The 17821-nt window shown below is 39.4% G+C and overlaps 1 protein-coding gene across 8 annotated transcripts in view; it reads right to left on the reverse strand.

The window, feature by feature from the left end:
* Positions 1-17821, reverse strand: part of ADAMTSL3 (ADAMTS like 3) — a 384689-nt gene that overhangs the window by 115040 nt on the left and 251828 nt on the right. For all 8 annotated transcript variants that reach the window (XR_007476023.1, XR_007476024.1, XM_049706862.1 and 5 more), the window contains 2 exons: positions 14804-15093; positions 192-321 (listed from right to left, as the gene is read on the reverse strand). Coding sequence is in view for 6 of the 8 variants with exons in the window: in XM_049706862.1 (XP_049562819.1) it covers positions 192-321; positions 14804-15093 (420 nt within the window). In the remaining 2 variants the exon portion in view is untranslated. The remainder of the gene's footprint in view (positions 1-191; positions 322-14803; positions 15094-17821) is intronic.

Genomic DNA, 17821 nt, shown 5'->3' on the forward strand with positions numbered 1-17821 from the left:
TGGCAGTATCTGTGCATCTTAGCAAGAATTTGGCTGGGGCATAACTCGAACAGAGAAGGGAGAACTCCGACGTAGGCCAGGCAGATCTACTTTGGGTGGACCCGCCAGTCTCAATGCACACACGTGTTTCTCTGCAAGGGAGGGTGTTACCATTCAGACGGTGTGTCCTGGGAGCATGACACAGCACATACCTGGGTGGGCAGGGTTCCGTGTTACAAGCCTGACTCATTGCTGGAGGACGGTGGACCATATCACACAAGGAGTCGTTGACCGTCTGCTGGGTCTGGATGTGTAAGCACACTGCAATGGCTTCTTGATAGCCTGGAGGTTGGAAAGAGAAAAAGTGCAAATCACTTAGAATAACTTGTGCGGAAAAAAGAAAACAGGGTCTTGAGACTTCTCGTTCTTAAGCTACTGCCCTTTTGACCATATTACGTGGCTGCAGGCTGCATTTCAGGGTACACGTGGAGCAAACGACTTTGCATTTTGCAAAGTCTCCCAGTCTTTGATATTCTCTCCATCACCTTTTAAACTCAGTCCCTCTACTGTCCCTCCACCAAATATACTCACTTTAAGACATTAAGGAGCATCCCGACTCCCCATCCACCTTCAGACTGACCTGCATTCCAAATATACTCAAAGCTAGGAGTTCCCTCAAATGAATCATCAAATTGTTCCTTCCAAACATATACAATAATTTCCCTAAGAGGAATTTTCATATCAGCTCCTAAAGAATAACACTTGCTTTATATCATTGAATATGTGCTAAATTTGGTGTATAACCCTTATTAAAATTTTCATTAGAGTTGGAGTTCCTGTTCACTAAATACTATCATTAGTAATATTTCTATTACTAGCAAAAACAACAGCAATGCCTCCCATTGGGAAAGTGATTTGCAGTGTATGAAGTGCTTTCAAATACACTATTTGAGCCCACCATAATCTTGTGAGGTCAAAAGAATGGTATCATTATCTCCATTTTATTAATTTAATCATAAGGAAACAGTTGAGAGAGAAATGAAGACCACAAAAGAGTGGTAGATTCAAAACTGAAAATCAGATTTCCTGCTTCCGAATTCAGTGGTCTTTCTTTTGTACCCGAGGGATTCCAAAATGCAATACAGCCAACCAGCTTCCCTGTTCAAATATGAACTTTCACAGGCACATTTTTCCTTTGAGGTTAGACAGGTCTGTCTGACCCCAAAGCCCATGTCTGAACCACTCTTCTTTTTTTGTTGAGACAAAAAAAAAAAATTATTGGAAAATCAGAACTGAACAAAATATAAATGAAACTTTTGATGAAAAAAATCAAATGAAAATTGTAATAGCGACTGACTATGCTATTTGAAATACGCAAATGTATTCAGTTTCATGCAAAAATGTGTGTTCCATTATGTTATAAGATTGTGGTTCTTTTTCCAAATGCCATGTTTCAATTCAACCATTTTACAATATTTCGCAGAATGCAGTACAGGCCAAAAGTATATATAAAATATGTATTTGAGATGTTCAGTTCTTTTCACTAAATTTTCTTTTGCTTTCTTCGGTTGTAATCTTATGCTCCCATCCATGGCAGGATGCAGTCTTAAATCTCCATGCATCTTCCATGAACCTTTTTCTTTTTTTAAATAAACAGTGGCTAACCTGAAATACAAGGAGACACTGCTACAACATCACACCTTGGGTTCTCACCAGCAAATGTCAAACTTTCTTAGTGACTTTACAGATGTTCATTTTCTAGCAGGTTTCATTTCTTTTTAATCTGAGAAAAATTCAGTTGTCTTTCACATATATTTTAATTTGTAATCAAAATTATTTAGAAACTACACTTAGAGACTATTTTGAAATGTTTTCTGGAGACTGAGGGGGTGAGTCTGAAAGCACCAAAGTTATCTCATTTTAACCATTTTGATGGAATTTCACAACATTTGTGACAAATCTTTGGGTCTTAAAGCAACTTTACTCAAAAAATATAGAAGTTTAAGAGGCGATTTAGGATACTTATTGAGGTAGAATGCATTTTCCAAAGACGGCCACGAGAATATGTCCCTTCCCACGTACTGGGCCTACAATATGACTTCACCACTTTTCACTTCAAGAGGATTGAGTTAACCTTTATCCTCAAAAGTAAAAATTATAAAAATAAGTTTACTTCATCTTATACTTAAAATGTGGATAGTAATCGCAAATATGCATTTAGAAGTCATAAAATAAATCAAGTGTTGAAATTTCGATGTAAGTTTTCTAATAAATTCCTTTGGTAGCATGAGGCAACATCCTTCACTTCACATTTGACTTCTACAATGTCATATTAAGAGGGTTGTTTTTTCTTTGGCAAAAAAATATCCAAAGCCTACATCAAGAAATGAATTCATAATTAAAGGGTAAAAACACAGACTCTATGATGGGAAGCAGAGCCAATAAATGAGCTAATACATTCCCTTTTGTTGGTTTAAGGTTAGTTTGAGTTGGATTTCTTGCAAACAAATCTTGACTAATTCAACATGCCAAGTAACGTCACACAGACACACACACACACACCCAGTAAAAAATACTTGGACCAATAAAAAAATCTATAGTCAGAACCTTTAAGATGACACCCACTATTTAACACATCAAATTATTTTTCAAAGTGGGAAAATGATTTGAATAAGAAAATTATGTTGATAAAATACCAAATAGCCTTGGCCCTTAGAAACAAACGTAATATGCTCTTTTTAAGCACCAGTGGAACATTAACAAAAATTGATCCTATATGAGCCTACAAAGAAAACTGCACTAAATTCCACAAGCCAGAAATTATGCAAGTAACATTCTTGACCATAATAGAGTCCAACTATAAATGAATAATAAACAATTAACCCACCCCCCAATCCAAACATTAGAATTTTTTAAGTCATTTCCTATAAAACTCCTAGGTCAAAAAGAGTGACTAGGTTACACATTATTTGTGACAAGAAAAAAAGAGAAGAGGAAGTCTTAAAGCAACCTGAGACTAGATGAACATCTCTTGATGATGGTTTTAATATCATGAAATAGATGACTTTTTTCCAAGAAAATCTAAATTATGAAATTCACTTTAAAATTAAGACCTTGTATATAACAATAAGCAGGGGGGAAACTTGAAAATGATGTTAATGATCCAGCCACAGTGCTCCCCCCTCAATCCTGCCCCCAAGAGGGAAAAGCAAGAACTGAATTTAGACAGTTATAGATGCAAATTCTTCCAAACTTTTAAAACAGATAGCTTCTATGATATGAACTATTTAAGATTATTAAAAGGTATGGAAAACTCCAAGTCATCTCACAAAACTAGTATAAAACTGATGATAAAAATCTATAAGAGAAAAAAAACCCAGATCTACTTCATATAGTGTTGCTTTATACAATGCTATATGACAGATGCAAGCCTAGGGCCATATTGAAAAGAACAGTTAGCATAGGTTTTTCCTTCTGCTGATTAGCCAGTATGATAGAATAACTACTGCTATAAGCTCCCAGGTAATGAAAAAAAGTAGAACCATAATATGGTATGGACCCAGAGGAGTGCCATTCTGGTATGAAAATGCAAGTTTTATACCACTCCAAATAGGTGAGTTCTTTTTAGGAGCCAGATGAGAAGACAGCTGGTAAAAATTAAGGACTGTTGAAAGCCATTTGGCCTTATGAAGGGCATCATAAACATCACTGGAGCCTGAAAGGAAGTGACCAGTTATATCAAGAGTAGCTGGAAGAAACTACAGCTAGAGGCCTGTTATGATTTGAAGGGATTTGAAGAGAACAAAACAGCTATTGCTGATGTACCATGTCGGGAACACATCTCCATAGGAAGTATGCTAAAATGAGCCCATAGTGGGCCAAATCAGCTTGCAGTCCTACTTTCCCATTTGCAGGAAGGCATCTTGTACTCCACCACGCTCAACAGATGATACCTACGTGCATCAATATCATTCATACATGCATGGAAAACCCTAAATTAAATACTAGCACATTGTAATCAAGTCAAAAGTATAATAAAAGAATACTACATGTGACCTCAAACAACTGGGCATTCACATACCAAATCACTCACACACAAATATTCACACACACTCGAACAGAAACAACCAGATAGGAACTTCCTGCGATCAAGCAGATACACCCACCCACCCTCACATCCATCCTCGCCTTTCCCTTGCCAGTTTCCATTAGGAGCTGCTCCTGCAACTATTTAAGACTGAGCTCCACAACCAGGCTATGAATTTCACTCCCTGGCATCTTAGGACATTTCTTGATACTTTGCCTTTTGCTTTCATTCTGGAACTTTCTCCTTGCCTTTTTTTTGTATGTGTCTATTTATTTTATTTTACTTTTAACATCTTTATTGGAGTATAATTGCTTTACAATGTTGTGTTAGTTTCTGCCGTATAACAAAGTGAATCAGCTATATGTATACATATATCCCCATATCCTCTCCCTCTTGTGTCTCCCTCCCACCCTCTCTATCCCACCCCTCTAGGTGGTCACAAAGCACCGAGCTGATCTCCCTGTGCGATGCGGCTGCTTCCCACTATCTATTTTCAATTGGTAGTGTGTATATGTCCATGCCACTCTCTCACTTTGTCCCAGCTTACCCTTCCCCCTCCCCATGTCCTCAAGTCCATTTTCTACGTCTGTGTCTTTATTCCTGTCCTGCCCCTAGGTTCTTCAGATCCATTTTTTTTTTTTTAGATTCCATATATATGTGGTAGCATACAGTGTTTGCTTTTCTCTTTCTGACTTACTTCACTCTGTATGACAGACTCTAGGTCCATCCACCTCACTACAAATAACTCAGTTGCGTTTCTTTTTATGGCTGAGTAATATTCCATTGTACACATGCCACATTTTCTTTATCCATTCATCTGTCGATGGACACTTAGGTTGCTTCCATGTCCTGGCTATAGTAAATAGAGCTGCAGGAAACATCGTGGTACATGACTCTTTTTGAATTATGGTTTTCTCAGGGTATATGCCCAGTAGTGGGATTACTGGGTCATATGGTAGTTCTATTTTTAGTTTTTTAAGGAACCTTCATACTGTTCTCCATAGTGGCTGTATCAGTTTACATTCCCACCAACAGTGCAAGAGGGTTCCCTTTTCTCCACACCCTCTCCAGCATTTATTGTTTGTAGATATTTTGGTGATGGCCATTCTGGCCAATGTGAGGTGACACATTGTAGTTTTGATTTGCATTTCTCTAATGATTAGTGATGTTGAGCATCCTTCCATGTGTTTTCTGGAAATCTGTATGTGTGCTTTGGAGAAATGTCTATCTAGGTCTTCTGCCCATTTTTGGATTGGGTTGTTTGCTTTTTGATACTGAGCTGCATGAGCTGCTTATATATTTTGGAGATTAAACCTTTCTCAGTTCCTTCATTTGCAAATATTTTCTCCCATTCTAAGTGTTGTCTTTTCATCTTGTTTATGGTTTCCTCTGCTATGCAAAAGCTTTGAAGTTTCATTAGGTCGCATTTGTTTATTTTTGTTTTTATTTTCATTTCTCTAGGAGGTGGGTCAAAAAGGATCATGTTGTGATTTATGTCATAGAGTGTTCTGCCTATGTTTTCCTCTAAGAGTTTTATAGTGTCTGGTCTTACATTTGGGTCTTTAATCCGTTTTGAGCTTATTTTTGTGTATGGTGTTAGGGAGTGTTCTAATTTCATTCTTTTACATGTAGCTGTCCAGTTTTCCCAGCACCACTTATCGAAGAGGTTGTCTTTTCTCCATTGTATATTCTTCCCTCCTTTATCAAAGATAAGGTGACCATACGTGCATGCGTGTATCTCTGTGCTTTCTATCCTGTTCCATTGATCCATATTCTGGTTTTTGGGCCAGTACCATACTTTCTTGATTACTGTAGCTTTGTGGTATAGTTTGAAGTTAGGGAGCCTGATTCCTCCAGCTCTGTTTTTCTTTCTCAAGGTTGCCCTGGCTATTCGGGGTCTTTTGTGTTTCCATACAAATTGTGATATTTATTGTTCTAGTTCTGTAAAAAATGCCATTGGTAGTTTGATAGGGATTGCACTGAATCTGTAGATTGTTTTGGGTAGTATAGTCATTTTCACAATGGTGATTCTTCCAATCCAAGAACATGGTATATCTCTCCATCTGTTTGTATCATCTTTAATTTCTTTCATCAGTGTCTTATAGTTTTCTGAGTACAGGTCTTTTGTCTCCTTAGGTAGGTTTATTCCTAGGTATTTTATTCTTTTTGTTGCAATGGTAAATGGGAGTGTTTCCTTAATTTCTCTTTCATATTTTTCATCATTAGTGTATAGGAATGCCAGAGATTTCTGTGCATTAATTTTGTATCCTGCTACTTTACCAAATTCATTGATTAGCTCTAGTAGTTTTCTGGTGGCATCTTTAGGATTCTCTATGTATAGTATCATGTCATCTGCAAACAGGGACGGTTTTACCTCTTCTTTTCCGATTTGGATTCCTTTTATTGTGGCTAAAACTTCCGAAACTATGTTGAATAATAGTGGTGAGAGTGGGCAACCTTGTTTTGTTCCTGATCTTAGTGGAAATGGTTTAGTTTTTCACCATTGAGGACGATGTTGGCTGTGGATTTGTCATATATAGCCTTTATTATGATGAGGTTGGTTCCTCTATGCCTACTTTCTGGTGGGTTTTTTTTTTTTTTTTTTTTTTTTTGCAGTATGCGGGCGTCTCACTGTTGTGAACTCTCCTGTTGCGGAGCACAGGCTCCGGACGCGCAGGCTCAGCGGCCACGGCTCACGGGCCCAGCCACTCCGCGGCATGTGGGATCTTCCTGGACAGGGGCACGAACCCGTGTCCCCTGCATCGGCAGGCGGACTCTCAACCACTGTGCCACCGGGGAAGCCCTCTGGAGGGTTTTTATCATAAATTGGTGTTGAATTTTGTCGAAGGCTTTTTCTGCATCTATTGAGATGATCATATGGGTTTTCTCCTTCTATTTGTTAATATGCTGTATCACATTGATTGTTTTGCATATATTGAAGAATCCTTGCATTCCCGGAATAAACCCCACTTGATCATGGTGTATGATCCTTTTAACGTGCTGTTGGATTCTGTTTGCTAGTATTTTGTTGAGGATTTTTGCATCTATGTTCATCAGTGATATTGGCCTGTAGTTTTCTTTCTTTGTGACATCTTTGTCTGGTTTTGGTATCAGGATGATGGTGGCCTCGTAGAATGAGTTTGGGAGTGTTCCTCCCTCTGCTATACTTTGGAAGAGTTGGAGAAGGATAGGTGTTAGCTCTTCTCTAAATGTTTGATAGAATTCGCCTGTGAAGCCATCTGGTCCTGGGCTTTTGTTTGTTGGAAGATTTTTAATTCCAGTCTCAATTTCAGTGCTTGTGATTCGTCTGTTTATATTTTCTATTTCTTCCTGGTTCAGTCTCAGAAGATTGTGCTTTTCTAAGAATTTGTCCATTCTTCCAGGTTGTCAATTTTATTGGCATATAGTTGCTTGTAATAGTCTCTTATGATGCTTTGTATTTCTGCAGTGTCATTTGCAACTTTTCCTTTTTCATTCCTAATTCTGTTGATTTGAGTCTTCTCCCTTTTTTTCTTGATGAGTCTGGCTAATGGTTTATTAATTTTGTTTATCTTCTCAAAGAACCAGCTTTTAGTTTTATTGATATTTGCTATCATTTCCTTCATTTCTTTTTCATTTATTTCTGATCTGATTTTTATGATTTCTTTCTAACTTTGAGGGGGTTTTGTTCTTTCTCTAATTGCTTTAGGTGTAAGGTTAGGTTGTTTATTTGAGATTTTTCTTGTTTCTTGAGGTAGTACTGTATTCCTATAAACTTCCCTCTTAGAACTGCTTTTGCTGCATCCCATAGGTTTTGGGTCATCGTGTTTTCATTGTCATTTGTTTCTAGGTATTTTTTGATTTCCTCTTTGATTTCTTCAGTGATCTCTTGGTTATTTAGTAGTGTATTGTTTAGCCTCCATGTGTTTGTATATTTTACTGATTGTTTCCTGTAATTGACATCTAGTCTCATAGCACTGTGGTCAGAAAGGATACTTGATACAATTTCAATTTTTTAAAATTTACAAAGGCTTGATTTGTGATCCAAGATATGATCTCTCCTGAAGAATATTCCGTGAGCACTTGAGAAGAAAGTGTATTCTGTTGTTTTTGGATGGAATGTCCTATAAATATCAATTAAGTCCATCTTGTTTAATGTATCATTTAAAGCTTGTGTCTCCTTATTTATTTTCATTTTGGATGATCTGTCTATTGGTGAAAGTGGGGTGTTAAAGTCCCCTACTATGATTGTGTTATTGTCAATTTCCCCTCTCTCCTTGCCTTTTAAATGTACCCAAGGCTCTCTGTCATTAAATGACAGCACACTCACACACCTCCCCCTTAACCCACTGTGCCTTCTAGCCTTCTACTTCTCTCTGTTTTCTTTATTGTAAGTTTTGCCACAAGAAAATCTAATCTATTCATCTCCATTTCATCACCTATCACTCTCCTCCATCCTTTCAAGTCTGACTTTGTCTCCACCACTCCATGGAACTGACCCTGTAAGTCCTCAGTGACTTCCCCTTGCTGGACCCGGTGCTGATTCTCAGTTTACCTCACTTCACCTCTCAGTGGCCTCAACGCAGCCGACTCTGGTTCCCACCACACCACTCCCTCCTGGTTTTGCTCCTATCTGGCTGACCTCTTCATTGCATTGACATTTGTGGCTCAGTATCCTCCACCCAGCCATCGGATGTTGAATTTCCTCAAAGCTCATTCTTAGACCCTCCCCACGGCTCACAGGTGTTCTCTTCCTGAAGATTTGCATACATGCCCCTGGCTTCAATTCTCTCCGTACACAGATGACTCGTAAATGTATATTTCCAGACTAGATCTTGCCACTTTGCTTCAGATTCACACATTCAACTGTCTCTTTAGCATCTCCATTTGGAAGTCTAAAGGCACTTTAAAATCATTATGTCCAAACTGAAGTCATGATTTCTTTCTGCCAAACTGGACCGCCTGTCGGCACTCATCATCTCAGAAAAGAATCTTAGGACTCAGACCTGCCACCTCACTCCCACTGGCCCACTCCACTGACAGACTTTTTCCCTTCTCAACATCTCTCAAAGTCACCTGCTCACTCCATCTCCATCATCATCACCACTCCAGCCCAAGCTCTTTCCTGGACCAGCAAAATCTTCTTTGATGGTCCCTCTTACATCTGCTATGAACCCTTCTAATCCCTTTTTTACAATACAACCAGACTAACCTTTTTGAAATAAATAAACATTTGATCATTAACTCCAACTTTAATGACTTGAATTGCTTCTCATCGATCTTGGGATAAAGACCCAAATCAACACGGCCGGTAAGGCCTTAACCGTCTGGCCCCTGCATTCCTCTCTAGCATCATCTCACATTAAACTCCGTCTTTCTCAGTACCCCAGCTGTGCCCGACTTCTTCAGCTCCTGGAATGTCCCATGTGCCCTCCCGCCACGTAGGGCCCTTCCACACGATCTTTCTTCTGCTGGAAATTCTCTTTGTACCACCATCTCCAACCTCTCTTTTGCTTAATTAATTCCTCACCTTTCACATTTAAGTTCGAGTGTAATTGTTCTTAGGGAAGATTTCCCTGACTTCCCTAATTAGGTCAAATTCCTCCTATTATGTGCTTTCACAGCACCACATACTTCTTCTGTAGCTGCTATAACCAGCTGTAACTTTACATACATGTGTGTGTGATTATGTGAGTAACACATTTCCCTCACTAGATTTGAGTTCCAGAGGTAGGAACTACTGAGTCCATATCACCTAGCCAAGTGCTTGGCACAAAGAAACGTGCACTAAACATTTATAAGCTGTTGTTTTTGAATGAAACAATAGAGAGATTCCCGCTAATGTCAAGACCAAGGCAAAGTTAGCATTATCCACATTATTTACTATCGTTTTTGAAATTCTGGACAATGCAGTAAGATATAAAACATAAACAAGATAAATAACTATTGGAAATGGAAAGAGAAAAATCATCATTAATTGCAGATGATTATTTACTTGAAGAATTCAAAAGAATGCACTCGGAAACTGTTAGATGCATTAAGGGCTTCAGCAGTTTAGTCAGATTTTTTTAAAAAAGGGGAAAAAAACAGTATTCTAATATAAGATGAATAACCTATTATTATTATATCATAAAACAATCATCCCACCAACATTTATCGTATACCATGTGTCAGGCACTGTGATTAAACACCTCTCCAACATAACCTTGTTTAAGAATCACAGTTAATTTCGTTTCTTTTTATGGCTGAGTAATATATGGGGATATATGTATATGTACAGCTGATTTATTTTGTTATAAAGCAGAAACTAACACACCACTGTAAAGCAGTTATAGTCCAATAAAGATGTTTAAAAAAAAAAAGAATAACAGTTAATCCTTTCATTAATCCTAATAAGGTAGATACGGCTCTTCTCATTTTACAAAAATAAACCTCTATAAACTTAAATAACTAGCCTAAAGGGAGTGGAAGAACTAGGGTTCAAAAATGGGGCCAGGCCTCAAAGTCCATGTGTATGCTACTAGCCTGTGCTTTTAGAAAATACAAGGGTGAAAATGAAAGGTCATAAATGCAACAAATAATATAAGATACCAAAGAAAACTTTAGTGAGGAATGTTTATGAGGTAGTAAATTACAAAACCTTACCAGAGGGTATTAAAAAGGTAAGCATAACTTCTAGAATGTACATGTATGTACACACGCACACATACACACACACACATACACATACACACACAACACAATGCTGTATACATACATACATACACACACTCTGGAAGATGGAAATTGAATACGTCTGCATGCTTCATACTTTTGGGAATTGAAAAAGAATTCTCTGTTGCCACTCCAGTATGAAAGCAGATTTGTAAAACGTTCTTAATCATTGGTAATGACAACAAACGGATTTACTTTTATTTCCTGTATGATGTGAAGGCAAGTTAGAATATACAAATACACAATATCAAGATGTGACTGTGGGCTTCCCTGGTGGCGCAGTGGTTGAGAGTCCGCGTGCCGATGCAGGGGACACAGGTTCATGCCCCGGTCCGGAAAGATCCCACATGCCGCGGAGCGGCTGGGCCCGTGAGCCATGGCCACTGAGCCTGCGCGTCTGGAGGCTGTGCTCCGCAGCGGGAGAGGCCGCAACAGTGAGAGGCCCGCGTATCCCCCCACAAAAAAAAGATGTGACCGAAAGTTTATCTTTTTGGAAATCTATAATTTGCATATCTTATTTTTCTACAGAAACAGGAATGTTGAAGAAATAACTATATGCCTGTGGAAATTCTACTTTCCTGTGGTTTTCAGTCACTGCAGACTTACCCTGCCTATTATCCAGGGTGAGGGTTAAAAACCCACATTCAAAACCACACATAAGTGGACTTGTAGAGGCCAAGCCTCTAAAACCACATTAAAATGGATCACAGAGAGGCAAGTATCACCGCCTATAAGTAATGAAGTAGAGACAGTAAAGCCGAAATGACCAAAAGCTGCACTCCATCAGGACAAGGACTATGCCTTCATTTTATACCCTGATCCTGAGCCCAGAAGCAAGTGAAGAGCATGGAGTCTAGCACAGAGCAGGTGTCTGGTTTCCTGCATTTACAGAGGATTTTATAATCCTCCAAGCTTTCCAGTTTTAATAGAATTTAGTTATGTATTTAAAAGGAAATTTTAAGCTTGAACCCAAGAAATTAAAAACATTACTTTTACAAAGTTAAGAAGCTTATTATAAGCGCTGACAGTTCAATCAACCCTCTCTAAAGAACAACAATTAAGCTGTTCGTTTTCTGTTTTGGACTGTGTGATGCCCTCTGACCCTCAGCTTCCCCAACTGTAAAATTTGGGTTAGTGGGTATCCAAGGTTCATCTTAATGATCTAATTCTTAATTACACAGCTCAAGGCACCCTCACAAGGCTAAATCCTGTTTAACTGAAAGTTGAAAGATTACCAAGTTGAGGGCTATTAAAATATGTAAAATGCATTCCAGATACACAAGAGGATGTGAGAAATAAATGGACACCTTCCCATCAACCATCTGAATACTGAAATGCATTTCTAACATGAGCAAGGCAGTTTTCTCCTCACAATAGGCCAAAAGGTCCACAGTGCCCATAAGGATAAACTGCATTGGTCAAGTTTCACAAAAACTTTTATGTTTGAAACAGATCCTGGTCATGCTATTACTCCTAAGTATATACCCAAGAGAAATGAAGACATATGTCCATACAAAAGTGTGAACATGAATGTTCAGAGCAGTAGTTTTCATAATACCAAAGACATGCAAATAATCCAAATTTAACTGGTGAATGGCGACATGTGATATAGCCATACAATGGAATAGTATTCAGTCCTAAAAACCAATGAAGTACTGACTCATGCTACAACACGGATGAACACTGAAAACACCCTAAGTTAAAGAAAGGGGTCACAGAAGATCACTTATTGTGTGATTCCATTTACATGAAATGTCCAGAATAAATAGAAAGTAGATTAGTAGTTGCCAGAGGCTGCTGCTAGCAGGGAAATGGGGGCTTGAGGGAAAATGGGGAGTGATTTCTTAAGGATACAGGGTTCTTTTGGGGGGAAAGTGTTCTTTCTAAAACTGATCGTGATGATGGCTGCACAAGTTGGTGAATATACTTAAAGACACCAAATTGTATACTTTAAATATATAAATCGTATGGTATGTGAATTAATAGCTTAATAAAGTTGTTACCCAAAAAACAGAAAATCATTCCAGGGGGATCCAGGCATGCTGGAGGTGGAAACTAGGGCTGTCTTAGTGGACACTGGGAACACCGCAGATCCTAACATTTTGGCACCAGGCTCCAAAAATGAGGTCTAATAGACTCTCCCAGCTGAATCAGAATTTACCTGGTCAATTTTCCTTGGGCAACTCCTAGTAGCCTGCTGAGTTCCAACAAGCCATATTTTCCCATCTGGAGAGGGCCTTCCCGGTCAGGAAAAGAACTGAAGTCAAGGATGACAGAGTACTAGATGCAACAGTAATTCTATCAATGGCAGTATTTAAAAAGCCTGAGATTAACACAGTAGTTTTGGGGGATGCAAGCAATAGCAGGGCTTATTTCTGCTCTCATATTGAAAGGCAAATCTCCAAGTCTCTGGTGAAAATACAGCAATGTAGTGGCTCAGAAGTGGTAGAGATAGCTGCGTTCTGTAGTCATGTAGTAGAAAGTTCCAGACATCTATAATTGCAATTGAATAGGAGAACATTTTTGCATCCCAGTGACTATCTCTAGAGGGTTTCCCCAGATTCATCAAGAAAGTACTAGCTCCCAGATTGCCAAGGGCATATCAGTCTTAAGGTTTCCAAGATATAACAAAAGACGTGGCCAGGACCCTGAACCCAGAGGGAGCAGTAGTTAGGTTTTGGGGCAACAGCAGACATGTGGCAGTGTGCAGATAACTGAGACTTACATGCCCGGAAGGGAAGAGACACAGCAGACATTTAGGGTGAACCAGGCTAAGTTCCTGGCTAGTTGGGATGGGCTTCTAGGAACCAGGGAGAAGCAAGTAAGAGATAGAGAGAATCTGGAGGCAGATAAGGGTTCTTCTCCTAACTTGCACATGTGTACCTCCAGGCGAAAGGCAGTAGCTGAGCTGAAACCTGGGGGTAAAGCACACACCACCTCATCTGGGGCTATTGACAGGCTGGTGTCTAGGATAGGTGGGTTTACAGGTTGATTAGACAAGAAAGGAGAAAGACAGATACCATGAAGTCACAGTGATTGGATGGCAAGGATTGAGAATGTCCTCAAGAGCCTGAGGGGCAAAAGAGGAGAGGCTTGGGCACAATGACTGGTCCACGAGCTCTAAGACCCGATCGGGAGCTCCTAATGGGCGCGGGGCCGCCAGGAGGAGTGGAGCCTGCTCTTGAGCCAACTGCCTCCTAAGGCAATAGCTTCCTTATCTTGTCCACCGTTGGCTGGGACTGAAGTCAGAGCATTTCTAGCCCCCAACTTTAGCCATGACAGCTGGCAGGAAGGCACAGTCAAGAGTCAGTGATAGGATGTCAGGGGCCTGGATTCCTGATGAGATGAGTCTCCTTCATGTTAGTAGAGGATCTAGGTTTCCCATTGATTATTTCTGTCTTTTTCCTTCCAACAGAGAGAGAATGACTATCCGGACTCCCACGCCCGCTCATCCACTTCCTTTTGGATCCTGGAATGCTTAAAGCACCTTGGGGCCAACTTCCACCCCAGTGGGGTCCCCTGACTATATTACCACTTCCTAATCCTAACAGGGTCCCCTGGCTATGCATGTTACCCCACACGTACACACATAAATCATGGTGACCAGTGTGCTCTGCACTGGTTTCCGGTCCAATGTGCAGGTATGGACCTAAATATTTTCTAAGGATGGCTTCTGACCAAGAGTTGCATCAGACAGGGCAATCCCAGGCTGCCTCGATCTGTAATTCTGTTTTATGCACAAGATTGCCTTAACTAATCATTTCTGCATTTTCCTATTTATTCTCTATTAATCAGTGACCTCTCGCTCCATCTCAGGCGGATGCTTAGGCCAAGGAGCACAGGCTACAGTGCCACTAGTCCTTTATCTTTCTAGAATAATCACGATGAAAACTGAAAGAAAGAAAAGGCATAGTTTTCAATTATTCAACCTTAACCTCCTTTTGATTTCTGCTAATTTGCATATCTGGCTTACCCGATTTAGTGATTTCTCAAACCATCCGCAATCCAAGACCTAACCGTCCCTTAAACAAAAAAATCACATACCTCCCAAACACGTGGCGGTGCAAGGGGTGAACCCAGCGTACTCCCAGTCGTAAGTCATCTCGCTGTCCTGCTCCTGCTGGGAGGCGGCCAGCTCACGGGAGGTGGGGCTCTCATCACAGGGTTCCAGGTGGCAGGGCCGCTCGGTGGGCAGCCGGGGGCCTTCACACTCTTCCTCGGGTAGTTCGGTCTCCGTCTGCGTGAACGTCAGGAGCACGCGGCACTTCACCTCTCGCACCTGAACGCCCGGCCCACACGTGGTGCTGCAGGCGGACCAGGGCTCTGGAATGAACCTGCGTGAAACGGGGGAGCCCCGGGTGGGGGGAGGACACGGGCAGTCATTCAAGAGAGGCCACAAAAGGAGCGACAAGCATCCTATGAAGGAAAAAAGTAACTTCATCCAGAGGGAATTCAATATATTTGGAATGCTGTCCTTTTGTTGGTGCTCAAAAAGGTGTCGCTGACAAATGTTCCAACCCCGTCAGCCATGGAAAGAAATCTGCACCAGAGATACATTGAACTTTTGTACCCATTTTATAATTCAAATTCTGTGCTCTGACCTTTGCAGATCATCACTAAACAGTTTTCTTTAAGATCTGGTAATAAATAAACCATTGTGTAGAGATCATTTCTACTCTGATTTCTTTTATAATATGGAGATGTTCACCAGTATTTATTCAAGAAATCTTTATTGAGCTTACCCTTTCTTAACAGGCAGAGTTTTATTAAAATGTCTCGATATTTAGGAGCTAAACTGTAGGATAACAAATGCCTTCTGAAGAGTGGATGAAGCTTTAATATTCTTTTCTATTTAATATATAAATACACAAAACTTCTGAATCTTCTTGAAAATATCCCAGGTGTTGCCCAATCTGACTGAATAAAGCATTTATTTCTTATCCTGAATCATTATCCACTAATCACAGGGTGTCACCCTTTGGTCTATAGACCAAAGGCCTACAAAGGTCAAATCCAGCCTACCTGTTAAGAATGATTTTTATAATTTTCAATGGCTGGGGGGAAAAAAAAGAAGGATAATATTTTGTGTCATGTGAAAATGACATAAAATTCAATGTGTGTCCATAATTAAAGATTTACTGAATACAGCCACGATCACTTGTTCACCCATTGTTTACGGCTGCTTTTGTGTTACACGGCAGAGCTGAGTATTTGCAATATGGACTGTTTGGTCTGCAAAACCTAAAATAGTTATTATCTGGCTCTTTACATAAAATGTTTACTGATTCCTGCACTGAATTTAAAACATAGATTCAATAGGGACATATATTTTAAAGATACTCTGAAGGAACATTTGCATCGTAAGATATTAACAAGTAATAGGCTGGAAAGAGTGCGGTAATAGAATAAGTCTGGGAAACTTTGCTTTCGATAAGGTTGAATAGGTTTATTTACTGCAAAACTTTTCCAAAAACTATGATATGAATGCATACCATACATATTTAAGAGGGGAATATGATGGGCATCATTTCCTAAACTTAAGTGAATATACGCCTCTATTCATGGGATAATGTTGTACTAACTAACTTCAGAAAATGCTGCTGAGATGTTTGCTTAAAACGCAGTTCCAAGGCTTAATGTTTAAAATCTCAGAATGATATGGTTACAAGGGTCTCTCAGAGTCATTTAAGCTTCTTTCCCTAGATAAGGCTTCATTACAGTTGTACACAACAGTCCATACCAATCAGCAGAATTGAAACACCATTGCTTTAGACGAGCAATAAAGAAATATCAATAACTCCTCCCTTTCCGCATTTTTGTTTCCTGGGTTGAAAATTGTTAGTGGGAAACTCTATTCTCTAATCCTCATTTTCCATGAAAGGTTTTGCTTAACTTCTCAGGATGGAGTGGTATTGGAGTAATATTTGCATGTTTACTCTCTGCTTGTTGCTTTCCCACGGTAGAACTGGAAAGGAGGAGACTGATTAAATTTAAGATGATGCATCCATAGAATGTAATAAGATGAGGTCATTTAAAAGAAGGAGGTGAGTCTATATGATTGATAAGGAATAGTCTTCTCTTGAAGACTGTTAAATGAAATAAGTGTGGGATATATATACTATGATCTTTTGTCTAAATACACAAAAGGGCATATATATACACATATATAGTGTATATACTATATATAGTATATATTTATAGCTATATGTCTATATATGCTGATTTACATATAATTTCTCTTTTCAGGAAGCAATTGCAAGAGTTGGGAACTGGAGTGTGTAAAGGGAGGCTTTTACTTTTTGTTTTGCAGCTTTAAAATGTTTGAACTTTCTAACCATATGAATGCGGTACTTCTATGATCATTAATATTTTTCTCTTTTTGCCTTTGTAATAAAAACTTAAAATCTGGGATTATGTTTGAATGGGAAGTAGATTTTTTTCATTCAGACTGGACTCCTGTGTCTTGTAGATTCAGAATCCTGAGAGGAAGGCTCACCTCAATTCCCAACAGGGCAAATGATGGTTACACTTGATATTTTTCTAGGTGTCCTGGATCTTTCGAGTTGTTTTTCTGTTCAATTTTTTAATTAAAAAAAATTGGGGGGATGGTGGGATCTTAGTTACCAGACCAGGGATAGAACCCGGGCCCTCAAAAGTGAAAGCACAGAGTCCTAACCACTGTACCACCTGGGAATTTCCTCAAGTTGGTTTTCAAAGATCCTTTTAAGGGTCTTCTTAAAAAACAAATGTCAGAGCTGTCCAAATTAGCCATGAATGATTTGGGGGAGGTGATGTGGGGAGCCACAGCAACTCCAAAATGTATGCATCTTCTAGCATGATCTTCTTCTATGTATTATTTTTTATTTAAAGGAAAGACAGTATAGTGTTCATGCAGTTCTGAATCTTGTTTTGTTTTTGTTTCTCTCCCACAGTAATTTTTTTTAAAGAAAAGAATGGAGCGCAGTTGCACACAAGCATTTGAAGAGCAATGTCTGGGCACAACAAAACCAGAGAAACAGAGCATGTTCCCTATGTCTTTGCACAACAGAAGAACTTAAAAGA

The sequence above is a fragment of the Orcinus orca genome, chromosome 2 (assembly GCF_937001465.1).
Source record: "Orcinus orca chromosome 2, mOrcOrc1.1, whole genome shotgun sequence".
Taxonomy (NCBI): Eukaryota; Metazoa; Chordata; class Mammalia; order Artiodactyla; family Delphinidae; genus Orcinus; species Orcinus orca.